Source organism: Falco cherrug, chromosome 19 (assembly GCF_023634085.1).
Source record: "Falco cherrug isolate bFalChe1 chromosome 19, bFalChe1.pri, whole genome shotgun sequence".
In the NCBI taxonomy this organism is placed as follows: Eukaryota; Metazoa; Chordata; class Aves; order Falconiformes; family Falconidae; genus Falco; species Falco cherrug.
Window position 1 is genome coordinate 6,887,644 of NC_073715.1, and position 19,092 is coordinate 6,906,735.

Here is a 19,092-nt window from a genome sequence, read left to right on the forward strand (position 1 = left end):
TGCGTTTGCACAGGGGCTGGCATGACAGCTCCTCTACAAGACATGGGCCCTGCTCTCCAGCCCCCCCAGTTATTTATGAACTGCAAGGGCTTGCGGCCACAGCACCATCCTCCAGCCAACAGACTTTGCTGATGGGCACAACACTTTTTGCAAGAGTGTTGCTAGCTGATCCTGGGCTGTAAGGATGGTCCAAGCGCTGCTGGTGCAGCAGCAGCTCCGAGGCAGCCCCCTCCTGCACCCCAGGCCACCGCCTGCCCCCCGACACGTCAGCACCAGACTTCCTCCACCAGCTGTAAGGTGGGCAGAGCCCCATCCAGCATCCAGAGGGGTGGCTCTGCTATCCCGCCAAGCAGCCAAGATGGCTCGATCCCAACAATCCATGAGGCTCAGCCAAAACCAAAAAATAATGTTTTCATACTTCGACTTTTCAGGCAGGATTTAGTCATTTGCGGACACGAGGGCTTGGCAGGAGTGCGCTGCCTCCACTTACCTACTCCAGTAAGCAGCTGTTTACAATGGCAGAGCCTTGAAGATGGAAGGAGAGAGATTTGTGATTTAATCCAGGTGGATTATTCCTGCTCCCTTTATGGAGCATCCAGCTGATGAGGAAAGGGGGATTCGGCACCTGTGCATGCCCATCGCATCTGGTGCACAGCCAAGGATGGACCCGCCACACCAGACGACCTCCAACGGCTCTGCAATGAGCTGTTTGGCCAAATCCAGCAAGGACTTTTGCACCGTCTAGCTAGTGGCTTAAAACTTACTTATAGGAAGAAAAGCCAAACCCTTTCTGAGTACACTTGCTTTAAAGAGGCTGAGTGTCTGAGACTTGGTCTGTCATACTAGAAAAGCAGGTTGTAAGGGTTGTACAAGCCCTGTTTGCTTACCCCTGCACTGGGGCACTCAAGAGTCTGCCTGATACAGGCAGGGAGACCAGAAGTGAAGTGGTAATCGATACAGGCTCATAGCAGCTAGCTAGGGGTATCCCTCAGAAATCCTTCATGCAAAGGATCCATGGGTTTGGCCCCAGCCTGGGCCTGAAGGGCAGGTTACAGAGCCAGCCTAATGCATGGAAAGCTTTCAGAAAGGCTGAAAAAATTCAGTTTTTTAAAAAAACTGCATTGGCTGGGGAGTTGTCACTGTTGTGTCCCCCTGGCCTGTCTTTCACTTCTGCAGCACCATGTGCTTGGTGCCACTTTTGTGCTCTCCTCCTCCACGCTGCAGCTCCCTGGGCTCAGAGCAAGACCTCCCCATGTCTCAGGAGCCAGTCTTTGTGTTTACAGTAGCAAGGTTTGCCTCCCTACCTGCCTTTCAAGACCCCTCTCCCACCAAGTCTCTGGGCCTGCCCATCCTATGCTGGAAATTGAAGCATGGAAGAAGAGCCTCCTGCCAATGACCAAACTTGATGTGCCACTTCCACACCAGACAAAGATATAGATAATAGCCAAGCTCACCATGCATAGCATGGCTGTCCCATCTCAGCATCCTGCAGACCCCTTTCAAAATTCCGTATTGAAGGTGGAAAGGGTCTCTGGGTTATTCTTCCCAACCTAAGATAGGCAGCCTTGCATCTCCCCACTCTGCTGCAGCTCCCAGGCCAGGTCACAAGTACAACCAGGTGCTTCCAGACTCTGTAGAAGTGATGCAGTTTATCTATCGGGGGTTTGCAGGAAAGAGCTCATGTGCAACTAAGGAAACAACTCCTGCCACAACACAACCTCATTTTGCCACCACTGTTATGAGCACCTGTTTGGTTCCTCACCCAGGACCTTACCTTAGTCCTAAAATCACAAGCAGCCCAAGAGCCTTGGCAATCACTGTTTCAGCGCAAGCCCAGCTCCAGGGAGCCCTAGGGAAGTCTCCAATAAGGCAGCAGAAGACCTTTGGACAACTCAGCATCCTCTGTACATCTCAATACACTCCGCAGGAACTACAAGCCCAGCTCTGAGCAGTCAAGACAGCCTAGGAAATCTTCTGTAGAGAACTCAAAGTGCCAAAACCCCTTGCACTCACGAGCCAAGGCCCACTTTAATCCCCTAATTCTTCTTGCCGAGTAAACAGCAAGGTTTGCCCCTGCTACCACAAGAAGGATAGAGCCATCTACACTTGCCAGAGCCTGGCCCACCAGAAAGGCCGGACTTCTGTCATGCAAATGTGTCCTCAGTTTACTTTACTGAAGCCACCAAGCCACCAAGTCCCTCTCTTGGTCTTAACACGTGGCCTTTGGCGTGGGGTGAGATAAGCTGGGAAAGCAGGTTACAAACACATGAAGGAAGCTCTACCAACACCTCCAGTTAGCAAGAGCACAATGGCTCCAAACATCACAACAGGCAAATGGTTTATCCAGCTGCAGAGCCAAAACCTCCCTGCAGTGTCTGTGAGGGTGCAAGGCCATGAGCAGGCTCTGCGGCACATATTCTCTGAAGTATTAAAAAAAAAAAAAAAAAAAAAAAAAAAGGAAATTGCAAGGAACTACAAGGAGTTTGCCACCACTGCATCATGCGTCTAAGCTTGTTTCTTCTTCTGATGAGCTCTGACAACTGGAGGATGTGAGCTGGGAGAAGAACTAGGCTGCAGGAGGGTGCGCAAGGCTCATCACATGCCAGCACTCCCTCCAAACCACTAAATACCACCAGATCTGTTGGTGAGACTTGCGTTAAGACAGGGTGCCTCTCTGCATAGAAAGAGGATAGACCACGTCTGATCTAGAGTGCCAGAATATGAGGATAGCAGTAGGAGGGGAGAAAAAACTCTCCTGTTCATCTCAGCAAAATATGAACCCTAGTGCAACTCCCCACCTTAGTGTCAGACTAAAATTTTTCAGGCATGAGCCCAAGACTTATGTGCTGCTCCTTTCCCTTCTCCCACATTTCTGTTATTAAACCGACTAATGCTACTTATCTACAAATCCTGCCTCCTCTTAAACCAGCAAAGCCACACCACGGTTCCTGCAGTGTTGACAGTCCGCCATGTCCCTTTGCTTGAGTGGAGAGCCCAAGGGGATGCCAACAGCTTGCTCCCCACAAACCATACACTATCTGCCTTCAGAGCTTATCTACTACACAAGTTCAATCATGATGTGGTTCCCACCACGGTGCTCTGCAGCCAGCATCCACATTTTCACACAGTGATCAAACAACTCAAAGCATCCAGAAAACTGAACTTCCACGGGAGCCTAAGTAAAGCCAGTGTGGAGCAAGTCTTCAAGGAAAGGGAGTTATTCCAGAGCTGTGCTTCGTAACCAAACACAGGATAAAGCTCAGCGAGGTACAGAGAATTCACTGAGGCAGCACACGGATCAGCAGCACAAACCCATTAAGCCCTGGCCACTGGCAGGAGAAGTTTTTTTACCAAGGAGCCTCTGTGCCCTCCAAGCGGACTCCATGCAGAAGTTGTACAGCTGTCCCAAATTTGAAAGACAGATAAGGCTCAAGTGATTCATTCAGTGTAAACCTTTATTTATTCTTGCTTACCCACAGAAGGAGCCAGCAGCTGCTAATGCTAAACTGGGCCAGCTCCCAAGCACAGACAAAGGCCTGCAAAAATGGGTTTAAGGAGGAACTGATTGTTCAAAAAGCAATCCTAGAAGAGGGAGTTAGAAAGAGGGAGTGCAGCACAGTGCAGGAGGAAGAGGAAGCCAGAGAGCACCTAAAAATAAATTTTATAAAAAGTAGTCAGGCACAGGACAAAGGCCTTGTCTGCACGTGACCATTACCCGCAGTGTAGGCAGGATGCAAACAGTACACAACACTCACTCCCCAGCAACCCCACATACACAGCCTCAACCACCCCACAGCACACAGCAAAAGCCATGGCCAGCACCTTTTGCCCCCAGGATGGACTTGTTTCTCCTGTGCCATAAACCCTTCAGATGCAGGGCACTGCTCCTGCTCATTCCCTAACCCCAGCACGCTGTGCCTGCTCCGCTTCTGGGTGGAAACTCATCTAAGCCCAGCAGAGCTGGCATCAGGCAGCTTCAACAATAGTTTGAAAAAGTTAAAGCAATTTAAGTGAAGTCTGGAAAACAAGATCTCTCCCAAAACACACTCAAAAATAGCTAAGTCCTGCTGAAGGACTACCCATCTCTGCACCCATCTAGGCAGCACATTCATTAGATCTGAGGAAGAGCTGGTGGGTAAATGGTGAGTTCCCAATGAAACAGCCAGAAAAGGCAGAGCAGGTAACACATGAGCCTGTCCTCTGTTTGCTGGTATAACTGGGACTGATGCTGTCTGTTCCCCTCCTGCAGTCACGAGGCTGCAGAAAACTCCCACATAAGCACCGAGCTGGGTCCCTACGTACAGGCAATCAAAACTTCAAAGCCCTTACTTAACCTGCCTCAGTAGTGGCTGCGTCCACCAGATGCAGATCAGAGCTTCAGTTCAGGCCCGTGTGTGAACTGTTCTCCGTGTGACGTACAGAAGTATGCTCCCATGTACACCTTTAGCCAGCCTACCTGACTAGTGAGGACTCACAGCCATGCAAGGAAGGAAAAAAAATCCCCCAGTGATGGGAAAGGCACTCACAGGATGGGCTGAACATCACCAGCGTGGCAGATATCTTCAGCCTTGGTGCAACACTCTGAGAACATCCAGCTAGTTCTGCTCCCAGGAAGCTACTGCTCCGCATCCCATATGCACTTCTGCTTCACTCCTGCCACACATGTCATCAGTGCAGCAGTAAGACACATCTGATAAGGCTGCTCATAGATAGGTCAGATGCAATAGGCCACTTAACAGACTCTTGCGTACTGAGTCATCCCATTGCCTGAGCAGTCTGCCTCCTCCGGAGTATGTATACCAGATCCAGCAACTCTTTTTCATACTCACGTACATGTGGCACTCTTTTTGAGCGCACAAGCTTGAGGCTGCTGAGTAGGGCTCTGCCCAAGCTGTTCCTTCAAAGCTGCCATGAAACACAAACAAAAATGCATGGCATAAGTTTGCTAGTCTTTACCCTATGGACCTTGAACTCATGACTACTGAGTAATGCAGCTTGCTCAGCTAACCAGCAAGCTAAGAATAGAGACCTTGAAGTGAAACCTACTGGGATTGGCAGCTATTTTGATCACACTTGGCCAGCGGAGCAGCGTGACATAAGAGGATACAAAGAGGAAACTGCACAACAACTCTCACCTCACCGAGAAAGATTTGGGTAACAAGGTAAGAGCCACTGTGCATGCCTTTCAGGCAAAGTAAATGCTGTGATGAATCCCCAAGGCCATCATCACACTGTTTTGCCAGCTCACTCCTCAAAACCCAAGCTGTGGTCTCTGTTTGCAGCAGTGTGATACCAAGCAGGTTGTTCCCGGGCACAGCACCAGCCCAGTGGTACCCTGAGCATCCCGCAGGACCAGCTGAGCCCACCAAGAACTGTCGAGCTGGACCCCAGTGGGCAGCAATCCAGTGTGGCCACTGCTTTTCCCCATCTGGGATCCAGCAAAAACCCAGCAGTCTGCCTCCTGTGCTGCCTGCAGCTCCGCCACACAGCCCATGTCAAGCAAAGCACGTTGCCACTGGTTCAGCCTGCTCAAGCACCTTCATGGAGTGGGGCTGCCAGGGATCCTGCTGTGACCAAGCACTTGCATGTGGCTGAGCCAAGCCTCAAGGCGACCAAAGCAACCAGAGCACCCACAAATCCCAAACCTTGTCTTTCCTTTCTAACATCAAGGAGAACCTTGCAGTGCTTCAGCGTAGCACAACCTTAGAAGAAAGGGTTGCGATCATGCCCAGTCACCAGATGTGTTTAGGAAAAATCTGGTCTCAGTTAGCAACCAACATTAAGATTAATGCAAGGAAATTTAAATGGCAACTCTTGGAGCGTATCTGATTTCAGCCCTTAGATACTGGGAAAATAAACACACAAGCTACAGTTTCTGGAAATCAAGCTCACCACCTCGTACCAGTCCCTGTAGCAGCTCTCTGCTAGTTCGTAGTGTGTCCATCTCATCAGCATAAGCATTTGAATACTTGTGAGGCCAGTATATTCTGCCAGCTTACTCAAAACCGAGAAATGTATTTTCTACCGGGTTTTGGACAGGAATAAGTCATAAGCAGGGACTGACAGAGCCTACAGTGCTAAGTAATTTTATTCCCCAAACTGACCAGCTTAGTCTGTGATAAAAACACCCTCCAAAACTTACACAGGGCATCTGAGGGAACACAGCACCTCCAATTCCAGTCATCATCCAGACAGCAACCGCTTATTAAGGCCTCTGTCAAACCGCCTGTATTAAATCACAATTTCAAAGAGGCTGAGCATTCTGAATAAAGATCACAAGATGCAGATTTGCTTAACACTGCAGTTCAATTATTACAGTGGCATGAGCCAGTGCTGCTGTCCTCTCTGCCCGCTCCATGCCAGCAGGTGACAGCCACATGGTTGCAGGGACTCAGACAAAACCCAACCACCCTGACACTGTGGCAGGGACGTCCCTCAGCATGGGGAACCCCTCTTCTGGGACACTGCCACCTCCAGCTTATGGCAGCTCTGTCCTGCGACTGTGCTGTGGGGATAGAAGTGCCATCATGGACAAGGAGGACCAGCCAGTCTCAGGCCCAGCACAGAGGGGAGCAGCAGAGCCACGAAGGGGTCTGACTGCAGGCACACAAGGAGTGCCCGGTAGGTTCACCAGGCTTCAGTGCATCCCTGAGCCATGGAGAACTGTGCCCTCTGTGGAAGCAGTTTTCAAGGCAAATGGACCATACTGCAAGTCTGCCCACCAGCACCTCCACACTGTCACTTGGGGACCCCTATACCGCTGCAGCGACACGTTGGTGCAGTCTTTGAAGAAGGAAAAGAAGGAGGCAGGCATGATCCTGAGCTCAGCAGAAGCCAGGAGATGAGCCCCAAGAAGAGCAGAGGCTCCTGCGAGATGCTCTGTAGTGCCTGCAGAAATAGTCAAGCCTCCACCCTTGACATCTTTGGGACAGCAAGGAGCCATATGCTGGTCCCTGCCTCAGTCCTGGGACAAGGTCAGAGGCCAGAGGACCAAGGGTGAGCCCACACAGGTGGCAAAAAATGACACAGCAAAAACTGACTGAGCAAGGCAAGGGAAGTGAGAGAACAGTGCTCCTCCTCTGCTCTGGGCTGTCAAGGGAGCAGGGACACACTTCTACTTCAGAGATATCCTCTCTGCTGTAAATATTCCAACCCTACAGCCAGCAGAAGATAATACTGGAAAGCAGGAGCTTTCACTGGCCTCTTAAGAATTGCTGAAGGCAGCTAGATGAAGAAAAGAGTCTGTGGCAGGAACAGAAGAGACTATTTTCACTTGGTAGTTGCACCCCCAGGCTACGGATGGAAACACATCCTCTGCAACTTAAGTGCATCAAGCCCTGAGCAAACCTGTAAAATTTACATAAGCCTTTAAGTTCAGAATACAGATAAAGGAAGACATTCAGAGAGCAAGGCTCACTTTGTCTTGAATGATTGCTAGGAAGTTCTCTACTGTTTTCTCTGCTGCCCAAGGCTTTGCTCTTATGCAACAGTGGCTTTTAAAAAAGCAGCCTCACAGCATCAACACTGTTCTCCCCTCCCTTGGGTAAGAGATTCTCCTTCCATGAAGGCTCAAGAACACCCCCCAGAGAACTGTTCCCAGCACCAGGTCCCAACTCCTTCCTGCAGCATCAGGGAGTCCACTCCTCCCCAGAGGCTGCTCCAGTGCCCTGCTCCCACCCTCTGTGGACTTGAACTCCAAAACACTTGCAGGACCGCAGGATGCTCCGGAGGCTCCTTGGGCACACTGCTCTCAATGACCCAAGTAACAGGCTGATATCCTTCTAGTTACAACTAGAACACAAACCAGATCAGGACACCTACTGTTTTATTTCCATGAACACCTACCCACAGTCCTTGCAGAGGGGGAGTTGTGGGAGAACTGGGTGTACTTGAGTAAAAGGGAAGGTGGAGAAAGGAAATTAAAGAGGCAAAGTAGGAGAGGAAGGTGGGAGAACAGATGAATGAAAACTCCAGGATCACCTAACGTGACCCAGTTGAATCAGTACGGGTGAGAGCAATCTTGTCACGAAACCCGAATGCATCAGGAAGCCCTACCTGCTTATTTCATGCCTTATAACATCGATAGAGTAATTTCTAAAAAAAGCTAAGGTTTGGGTCTTGGTTTTGTGGTATTACTTTAGGATAGCTACAGTAAACCGGGATAGCTTTTTTGATCCTGAGTTACACACTGCAATGCACAAACAGCCCAGCTAACAGTGGGCTAACACCGCCAAAAACTAGGAGCCACATATGGCTAGCAGTGACTCCCACTCACCGGTTAAATGCTGTGAGGATGCTCCAGGCAGGCACTGCTGACAGGGATACCCTGCACATGTAAAAAATTTTCCACCAAGAGAAATGAGTCTCTTCTGGAAGCCGGTGTGAGATACTCTCGGTTTCCAGCTCTTCCCCCAACTGTATCTCCACCCTCCTCTTCTCTACTTTTAGCACCCACCTTTCCAGCACAAAGCCTCTGTCCCCCTGAAGCACAATGCTGTCATTTACTGCGACACAGAGAGGCTGCAGGGTAAGCATGACCGTGTACCAGACCAGTAGCAGTGTTTGTTCTGCACTAATGTGAGCGGTATTTTGATCCAACTGTGCAATGTAACCCTGTGGAAGAGCTAATTCTCCTGCTGGCATGCATTCCTACTCCTGGATACAAACACCTCATAGGATGAAGCCTAACGTATCCACCTGCGAGTGAGTGGTATGGCTTCCCACTGTGCTGAGGTACAAAAAGCAAGCCAGCCAGATACCAAGGAAGACTCTAGCCTCAGAGACACCTTCATAATTCTCTACATTGACAACAGCACCAACAGGCTGAGAGCACCATCCACCATGCTTAGCCTTGAACATGGACAGACTAAACTTTTAGGATAAGGGGGACAAACAGATACACATGATGGATATGTTAAGGCATCACAGTGTAACAGATAGACACTATCTCACTCCATCCCTTCCTTGGGATCAGGACCTCTCTGGAGATCCTCACTTAGGATATTCCCTCCTGGCTCAAGACCTCTCTGGGTAACAGTGTAGCACTGACTCAAGGCTCCTTCCTCAGCATCCTCAGTTATCGCCCAACAGGGACCACAATGACAGGGACATATGGCACTCACACCAACTGTCACCCCATCAACCCACTTACGGGTACTGCTGCATCATGCTGAGCATTCACTGTCTTCAGCCCCACTCTGCCAAGGGCAGATGTGCCTTGGCACTAATTGCTCCTCCAAGGTGAGCCTGGGAAATTTCCAAAGTCAGTTCAACAAGCACTGGGGCTCAGTTTGCTATTTATAGTTTGACAGCTAGGACAATGCCACCCAATCATAGTAGCTTCACTTGCTCTGGCTAAACTCAAACCCAAATGACTAAATCCTGTACAACATAGAGCAGTCTTAGAGCTGCCTAAATTCAGCATGCATTCATTCAGTGTTAGCAACTGCTGCTATATCTGGAAGACAGTTTCAAGTGAAGATGGAGCTCTCCAAGGCAGAGAAGGAAAACAAATCTTTTGCCTACATTCTGCAAGCCAGCACTGCTCTCCCTAAACTTCCTTGGCTCAGCTTAAGACGACCCAAGCTTTTCTGCTAAAAAGTTAATGTTAATAACTGGCACTGAATCCCACCAGCCCCTAAACACCTCCTGAACTCTACAACTCCTTGAAAGCCTCATGAGATCATCACATCATGCAGCAAATGTACCAACTCAGACCTTCTCTGAGTGACAAAATTGTCCCTAACATACTCCAGGCCCAGCCCTGCTCTTCGGGGAAGGCAGTTCAGCAGAGCAGCCCATATACATCCAAAGAGATGGAAGCAGGGTGACCAGAAACAAACCACATACACTAAGGCATCAGTGAAGGCAGGAAAACATTACAGCCATTCCGTAAGGCTGTAAGCAGCAGGGGTTTCTGCAGTATTTTTAGGACAGTCAGAGCGGCAGAGGAGAGACGGGGCTTGCCAGACAGAAGCCAAACCACGCACGGCTCTCAAAGCCTCGGTCACAGACAGCTGCTCAAGTCTGACACCAGCCCACCCTGCTGCAACCAGCCTGTTTGAACTTGGCAAGGCCAGGACACGCTCCTCCAGCCATCTGTCATCTCCCCATTTTACTAAAGACACAAAAGTCAGCAAAGAAACTGCAAATAGGAAGCCAGCAAATCCTGAACTGGGGAAGGATGCATTCCTGCCTTCAGGGAGCATAGCAAGGTAATGAGGCATAGACACTGGGAAGCACTCTGTAGCTTGCAGGACTGACTCACCTACCCATCCTGTGCTGTTCCGTTCCTCTGTAGCAGAGAGCAGCTACAGGGCTGGATGGAAACCAAAAGGTAATAAATCAGATCCGAAAAACTAAGGTCTCGACGTTTGAACCAGAGATTGAATAGAAGATTCGCACACCTCCCCTGTGAGAGTCAGGCAACAGGGCAGAAGGAGCTGCCTTGTTTTGGAGTATTGCCAACACATGCATTTGGGTTTTTTCCCTCCCCAAAGTCCCAGCTGTTAAATAAATGATCACAGGATTTCCCAGACCCTCTTAAAAAGCACGTATACCATTGCGAACAGGAAAAAGCCTGAAAATCTGAGCCACAGACTCCAAATATACAACATCTCCTTACTACTGACATTTTCAAATCTCATTTTTCTTTCAACAGTTTCTGAATGGTTAAGGTTTTGCAGCATTGGCTTTCAGCTTCCCAAGAGTTGTTCCTACCCCAGTGCCCCATGGTGGAAGAACTGTTTGGCTTAAGCCATGTATCCCAAAGCCATTGGTGTGGCCACTCACACCCCTAGAGCCACCTCAAAAGACTTGAAGCAGCCACCCTCCACTCCTAGCACCAGATATAACCGGGGTTTTTACTCCAATCCACAGCCCACTGAAGTGTGAACACAGAAACCAGGGCCACAGTTGGGACAGCCATGCTCCAGCCACCGCAGGCCTGAATTCCCCATCTCTGCCAGAGGCACAACACAAATCCAGAGCCAGAAATCTCAGGAGGACATGAAGTTTAACACTTTGCTAACCAGATATAACACTGTGTTGCACTGAAATACCTCTACCGGATCAGAACTGCACTGGACAGCATCCAGCACCCACCCAAAGCATAAGTCTCTCCCTGCCCTGGGGAGGTTCCTGTCCTAGCCCCTGTAGGATGCAACAAAGCCATTTAATAAACTGCAGGAATAAAACCACACTCACATGCCCCCACCTACACTCACCTCCATCCTCCTGCTATGCTGTTCCAGGATGAGATACACACTTGCACAGAGCAGCTCTAACATTGTGACTTGTCTGTTGCCAAATGACACGTCCAAAAGGTTTAGAAGCATGTTCAGGACAGATCTAACTTCATTATCGTCCCATGCACTTATGCCTGCTGAGCTTCCAGCCTCACTGCAAGCACTTTTGCTGCCATTTTCATGCTCCCACTTCCTGCTCACATCAGGCAGCTGAGTAGGAAGTGCTGAAATCCTCTGATTCTCACTGCAAACCAGGAAGCACTGGAGATCTCCTGAGAAAGGCTGTGATTTCCAGGCTGAAATCCTCTGCAAACATCTGGTCAGAGGCATTGCATCCGGGCCCTCAGAGAGTGGGGCCCATCCTCCCCATCCTTCCAGACTGTGCTCCTTTGACCGTCTGCTAGAACACAGGGCAGAAACCACTTACAGATCATCCAGTTGGGCAAAAAACTATTGCACCGTCCAAATCCTCAGCCATTCACTTCCCTACCTCTCCCATGACAAGTGACACCTTGTCTCTCCTGCACACTTGCCACCGAGCCAAGTCCAGCACATGTCAACAGCCCCTCTGCAGGAGCCTCCCAACATCCCGTTACTCAGCAGAGCCTCATAACGTGCCCAAACCCTGAATAATACCTTTACCATGGAAAAAGGTGTGGGAAGATCTGCTTTTTGGGAGCCTGAGGATTGCCAGCAAAGGGCAAATCTTGGATAATTCACAGATCTGTGGGCTGCATTGGCTCATATGCTCAGTCCCCAGACAGATCGAGGCTACTTGGGGTATCGACAGCTCTTTTCCCAGTACAGCTACTTACATCCTTTGTCAAGAACATATTCAGAGAGAGATACCATTTCAGTAAATACACCCAAGGAAGACACAACCCAGCAGAGCTGTTAGTGCTGTCACTCCTCTGCCCCTGAAGCCTTGCTCCCTGCAAGCGGCAGCTAGCCTTCAGAAGGGAAAGGCAACAGGATTAGAACAAAAATGTTCCAGCAAACAACAGGCTCAGGTTTACCATACTGAAACACCTGATCTGGAAGGTGGCCGCAGGTCTGCAGACCTCATTCAACCAACGAGTCAGGGACTCCTGAGCCTGAAGACTCTCCCTTGGCTCTGGCAGCTTGTCCAGGCTTACACCAGCAGCCACACGTGTGCATTTGCATGTGACACAGTCTCCTACCGGGATGGATCAACTGCTCTTGAAGGCACAATCACCCGATGCATCCCCAGGCACTGACCCAGGCTCTCCATGGCTGCCAGGGTCATCTGTGTGCTGGGCTGTCCGATGCTTCCTTGCCCGGAGCCTGGCACGCCAGACGCACTCCAACACCAGGGGTGACAGCACCGCCAGCAACCCTCCTGTGACACCGGGTGCTGCACCACCCCCAGCCCAGCCGTGGCTGGAGGCTGCAGACCCTGAGGCGGTCACCGCAGGGGTCCAACACCCCCAAGGAGTGAGACCCCTTGGATTCACACCGGGCAGCTCCCCGCTGTGGAGGGGGCTCATCAACCCCAGCGCAACACAGGGCCCGGCTTCACGGCACCCCTTCCAAGAAGCCTGCCAGCCCCCAGGGGTGAAAGGCCTGGGGCGGTGGGCAAGCACGGCCCTTCAGGGGGCCTGGCCAGGGGCAGGCATCGCCCCGCGGGGCTGTGAGGGAAACGGGGCCAGGCCTCGCCCAGGGGAGGCCTCTCCCGCATGGGGACGGGGTCTCGGCCCCGGAGAGGCCTCCGCCCCGCCCCGGTGACGGACCCGCGCCCGCCGCGGCGGAAACATCCCCGCCTGGCCGGTGCCTACCTTGGGCTGGGCCGGGCTGAGGCCTGCGGCGGGTACAAAGGCGAGGCCGGCGCGTCCGCGGGCTCAGGCGGCGGCGGAGCGGGGGGCGGCCCCCGGCCGGGCCGCGCAGGGCGGCGAGGCGCGGGGCTCCATGGGCTGGGCGGCGGGCACGGGGCTCCGTTGCCGGCTCTACTCCACCTGCCCCGCCGCCACCGCCCCGGAACCGGGCGGGGAGGAGCAGCACGGCCCGGCGCGGCCCGGCCCACGGTGCGTTGTCTGCGGGCGGTGCCGCCCCGCGGCCAATGGCGCCGCCGCCGCCGGGCCGGGCCCGGCCGAGCCGCGCCCGCCGCCGGCATCCTCCCCAGGACCGTGCAGCTGCGAAGTGGAGCGCAGGCGCTCGCCTGCGTTCAAAGATTTAGGACTGGCCGGGGGGGTTCAAGCACTTGGACCAAGCCCAAGTTGCGCCAAGGGAGGTTTAGGTTGGCCGTTAGGAAAAAAATTCTGCACTAAAAAGGTGGTCGAGCCTTGGAACAGGCTGCCTGCGGAGGTGGTGGAGTCACCATCCCTGGAAGTGTTCAAAAAACGCGTGGATCTGGCACTGAGCAACGTGGTTTAGTGGTGGACCTGGCAGTCCTGGGTTAACGGCTGGACTCGATGGTCTTAAAGGTCTTTTCCAACCTGAATGATTCTAACCTGGGATCCTGCACCTGGGACCAGCCTGGGACTCCTGCACTTCAGGGAGAACCGGAATTCACCCACCTGAGCCAAAATGGGGCTCCTTGAGCTAAAACAGGGCTCCTTGAACTGTCCTTATGGGCATGCAGAGCCCCTCAGCCTTGGGCCTAAGCCAGGTGCTGCTGCTCATCATGGCACTATGGGATGCTCTGTGGTGCCTGGCCACTGCCACTCGTCGTGGCTCTGTGGGATGCTCTGTGGTTCTCAGCTGCTGTGTGTTCCCACAGCCATGCATACACGCACAGGCTTCCCAGTGCTCGTCCTGCAGTGCCTGGTGCACACACATGCATGAGGTGGCAAGCTGATGCAGGCCAAACAGAAAAGCATCATACACACTACAAGGCACAGCAGTGCAGAGTCCCAGCGATAGCTCGATGGGACATAAAACCCACCATCAAAGTACCTAAAAGCATTTGCAAGTGGCAGCTTTAGCTGCTGGGGCTGCTGCCTTTGGAGCAGTGCTCTGTCTGAGCTGTGTTCTGCTTGGACACGTGATGCCATGTTTGGTTTACATTCTTCCTTCAAATGGAGACTATTTCAGTTCTATCTTAACATTTTTTAACTCCATAGAAAAGTCACACAGTAAGGTGCTCGCTGAATTTAACCCCTGGGGGGTTCAAAGGCTCCTCCTTGCCAACCATACTGTCTTCAGTCTTACCAAACCAATCTTACTGAGATCAGTGAGCCACAGAGAAACTTTGCTACAGCTTATATATCCCAGCCACAGAAAATGTAAGGCTCAGGCTGGTTGCATGCAGGAACTTAAGAAACTCACCTGTTGCAGCAACAGCTCTTTGGTAAGAAGCTCTGCTGTTACTACAGCTTTTTACCTTGCTTCCCAAACCTTGCCACCTCAGGCAGGGTGATGCTCTTTGCTAAAGAGAGTCCAGTACAATTCACAGACACATTTAAAAAGGACAAACCAGGAATTACACATTTAAAATTTCTCGCAGCTGGACCCTGAGCCCACACTTATTTGCTTAATTAAGTTTTGGAAAAGACTCTTCCACCACAGATTTACTTACATAATCTGAAATCCAGCAAAGCCTGCAGTGAGAGCTGTATGGCAGCACAGAGGACCCAAAGCTGAAAACGCAGAGCCGTCTCTGCGAGATTGGTGCCGTTTCCTGCCGTTGGGACTCGGTCACCAGTGACAAGTCCTTTCAAGTGGCCACATCGGTTGGATTTGATACATCCAGCTGGTAAAAATAAGAGTGGCTCCAGAAAGATATGGGATGTGCAAGCAGGAAAGAGACATGAAGGTTTCCATCCTTTTCTACTGCTATTTATATTAGTCTTAAGTGTATTCTCTTTGAAAACTAAATGCTATTAATCCAGAATATTACACAGATCGCAGTCTGCCTTAAACCTAAGGAGCGTAGCAGCTCTTTAATTGAGGTTGAGTTAAACATTCCTTTTCAGAGCAGTATTTTCAGGTGCTTTAAAATCCACATGAATATTTAGGTTGTCTTTCAATCATCCAGCATGTAGCATCCTGGCTTTTTGACACTCTGGTCAGGCTCAGTACCTCCCATTCCTACATCCCATTGGGACTGGGTGATGTTTTCTTTTCGAAACAACAGTTCTACAGCAACCCTGGGACAGGCGGATGCCTCGGGAGTTGGAGTGCTGGTGGGAAGGGACTTCTGGAAGCTCCACTCCAGCTTCCTGCTCAGAGCAGAACCCTCACCACCACCACAGCAGGGTGGTCATGGATTTGCTTCACTCAGGCTGGTTGTCTCCGAGGATGGAGATGTTCCACCTCTCTGCATGCCCACACCAGGGCTGTGAAACACCTCCACTTGTCTAGCCTGTGCCAGCCAGCCACAGACAGTCCCAGATGCCTTTTGTTGTAACATGCGGCACCACTGGGAATAGGCTGACTCTGCCATCTTGTACTTGCCCTCAGGTTGTAGTAAGCTGTGGTTAGACCTCTCCTTCATCTCCTCTTCCGCATCCTAAAACACAGTAGCTCCCCTCACCTCTCCCTCTAGCCTGCTTATTCTTGACCCTGAGCATCTCAGCAGCTGTACTGCAAATACAGTAACTGGTAGAGCAAGACCCAAACCTCAGGTTACTCACCCATGGGAGCACCCTCATCTCCAGGAGAAGGGACCCAAATTGTCTCATACTCAATACATAAGTTATTATATAGAGCAGACCTGCTTCAACAGGAGGGATCGTGAGCAGCTTGTTCCAGTAATCCCTCAGCTGAGTGGTTAGAGGGACCCTGGGCAAGTGGGAAAATACAATTCAAATCCTTGTTGCTAGAAGCCAAATTTGACCCTGAGTCCCGTCCCGTCCCGTCCCCCCGTCCCCCCTTCCCCATCCTGGGAAGCCAAGCCACCCTATCCAAGCCACCAAACTGCTGAGAAAAGGGGCAGTAAATATGCTGGCAGAAGGCCCTAACCTGAGGAGAGCTTTGCAAACCTAACTGCATAGGCACTTCTGCATAGCCCTAAGTAAAACTCCTAAATAGCGTAAAATTGCAGGCTTAAGACAAGCCTTTCTCCTGCATGTTTCCCAGTGACTCGTGCTGCTGTCGGGGCTCTCCCATCATCCTGCTGCAGCAGCTCACCCACAGGCCCTCTTGGGGGTATTGGGGCTGGGTGGGGGCAGTTCTCGTTGCAGCCAGACACAATGGGATGGGAAGGAATGAGCTGAGGGCAGGACAGTGGGAGCATCCCCATGCAGGACATGGTGGGGACCTAGCACCTCAAAGAAAATGAGACAAATTCAGAGCAAATGAGCTGGTGCTCAGGGGCTTCAAAACCCATTCAGAGACACAGCAGTATCACCCAAGATTTCCTTGCTAACCATGGGGTGAACAGCCTGTGATGGCAGTTATTTGGCCACAGCTCTTCTGTAAGAGAACAGCTGCATTTCCAGGAAATCCAAAGTGTGGGGATTCTCTGACCACTGAATTACACTTCTCTTTTCCAAAGAAGAAATCACTTCAGATGCAGAGCAAAGTTCTGCCTCATCCCAGAGCGAGACCTGGAGGAGCAGCTGCTCAGCTGCAGCACCCTGTGTCTTCAGAGGTCAATCAGTGCGTATGTAGCAAGATAAACATTGAAACACCGGTAGGCAGTGGCTGTGTTTTTGCTGAGCTATTTTGCTCACTCTTAGGATACCAGATCAAATATAGGAAGTTACACACCAAGCATGCATGCATGCATGCATGCACACAGGCTGACACGCAGTTGTAAGCCCCAGTTGCCAAGCAGTTTATTTTCAGCACTCCGTGAAGCTTCAAACTGCAGCCACTCCTGGTGCCTCTCACCTTTGGGGCTTTCTCCTACCCTTTTATTTATGCCAGTTTTCTTCCAGATTGGCCTTTCATTTCCAAACTCTCAAAACCTCATTGATCCGCAGTTTCATTTTGAAAATGCTTGGCAAAAGCTCGTCTGAGGACATGCATGACCCTCAGACAACACCTATGGACTGATAGCAGTTCAGTCTATAGCCAGGATAGAGGGAAGGGACAAGAGCTTTTTTAATAACTCATAATTACAGAGGTTACACTTAGTGCCTCTCCACTTTGGAAAATAACACTGGAACAGAAGTGCTGGACATTAAAGGTGGTTGTAAATGAGTCCCAAACTCAAGCTGGGGGAGATAATAGGGAAACCTCAGCATCGGTGCCGTAGAAGAAGCTGACTGGTGGGGGAAGCATTGACATCCTTGATTTCATGAGCTGCAAAAGCACTGGCCATTTCCCAGGCTGGCAGAGAAGCCAGCACGTGCTGGGGGCTGCTTGGAGGCTCAGACCCCTGCTGGGAAGGGGGTCTACATATGCCCCAGCATGGGCTGTGCTTTGGGACCGCGTGAGGACCATGCCACAAAGCAAAGCGGTGACAAGAATGACACAATGAGTTGCAAAGCCTCTCTGGATGCATGAGCAATGGGAAACCAGAAATATGGGATAGGTGAGCTGCCTTGAACCCACTGCTGAGCACCAAGGGGGCTCCCAGGGCTGCGAGGGCTTGCCCGAGCACCACCTGCCCGGCCAGGGGGTCCACACTTCAAGCCCACTCTGTCCTCACCTACTCAGTGGAACCAGCCAAAAGTGTGATTAGTGGGGACCATTCTCTATGGTTTATGTTGGGCAGCAGCAGGAAAAAGGGTTTCATCCTCCCCATCTTGCTCTTTCTCCTGTTCATTGCCCTAGATTCATTTAAATTCATCCTTCAAAAAGGCTCAAACACATTGGGAAGGGCAAGCTGGGGGCTGGTCCTCCAGACCTCAGCCAGCGCCTTCATTCCTGCACATTGCTCCCCATTCCAGCATAACCCATGGGAATCTACCTCAGGGCATCCTGGAGAAAGCTGCTGTTTTTCTCTTACAAAATAACAGCTCAAATAACAGGTCAGATTTGGGGTGGGCTGGAAAACTGGAGTTTTTCTGGTCTCTGTATTCAGCTTTGAAATTTGTGATTTTTTTCCACATTCATGTTTTGAAAAGAACCACCCTGGCTCCTCCTCTTATGACCCCATGCAAAAATTACCTGCACACAAAGAGCAAAATCCACCTCCAACAGCAAAAAGATCCCACCAAGACCTTCCTCCATCCAGGTGGCCAGAGCTGAAACTGTAATTAATAGGAACTTGAGCCAGCCGGCAGCCTTGGAGCATGGGGTCAATCGAGATCATTCAACCAAGATAATTTTGGAAGCACAGGCAGTATTTTTAGCCTGGAAAGCAAGGCACTGCTTCCCTTTCTTGGGTCTCTCCTCCCTTACACACCATTGCTAGCAAAGCTGGGGCTCTGCTGTGGCCAGGCAGGGGGACATGTGCAGAACCCGCTGCTGGTTGTGGAAGAAGTGTGCTATTTTGATCCGCAGAGATGAACGTGCTTCACCCCCACAAGTTGTGCAGCCCTCAGAGTGCCAGCGAAGGAGACAAAGGCACTCAAGGCTGCCTGGGCTCATCTGAGCTCCCCTGCAGCTGGCTCATGGCAAGCAGGGAGGATTCCTGCAGCATCCCCATGCAGGCTCAGCCTCAACGCTTGGGATGGAGGAGAGCCAGGAGAAGGTCTTGGTCTGCTTGGGAGGGAAAGGATGGTGGGCAACAGTAGTGGTTCCCTACCAAAGCCTTTGCTGAGCAGCCAGGTGTGCTTCTTCAGTTCCCACCCATCACACCATGCTCTCAAGTCATGCAGCAAGCCAGAGAGCTGGAGAACATGAATGTAAGGCTGGAAATGTCTCTAGGGCTGGGGGTTCACTCTTGACCTCCTAAATGGCAGGAGCCGCAAGGCTGGGCATATGCCTGGGGAAGACCTGTGCATGGGGGGAACGGGCAGCCCTATGCTCAGCAGCTCTCTCAGCCTCCATCCCC

The 19,092-nt window shown here is 51.3% G+C and overlaps 1 protein-coding gene across 7 annotated transcripts in view; it reads right to left on the reverse strand.

The window, feature by feature from the left end:
* HDAC7 (histone deacetylase 7) overlaps window positions 1-19,092 on the reverse strand; it is a 91,543-nt gene that overhangs the window by 45,476 nt on the left and 26,975 nt on the right. Inside the window, exons 1-2 of one of the 7 annotated variants that reach the window (XM_055696475.1) lie at window positions 13,043-13,252; window positions 11,226-11,643 (exon numbers count right to left, since the gene is read on the reverse strand). The exons of 2 other annotated variants lie outside the window; for them this stretch is intronic. Coding sequence is in view for 1 of the 5 variants with exons in the window: in XM_055696468.1 (XP_055552443.1) it covers window positions 4,527-4,629 (103 nt within the window). In the remaining 4 variants the exon portion in view is untranslated. Of the gene's footprint in view, window positions 1-4,526; window positions 4,740-4,833; window positions 4,857-11,225; window positions 11,647-13,042; window positions 13,253-19,092 lie in introns of those variants that run through there. 4 more of the 7 variants (XM_055696474.1, XM_055696472.1, XM_055696469.1 and 1 more) reach the window with 4 other exon arrangements.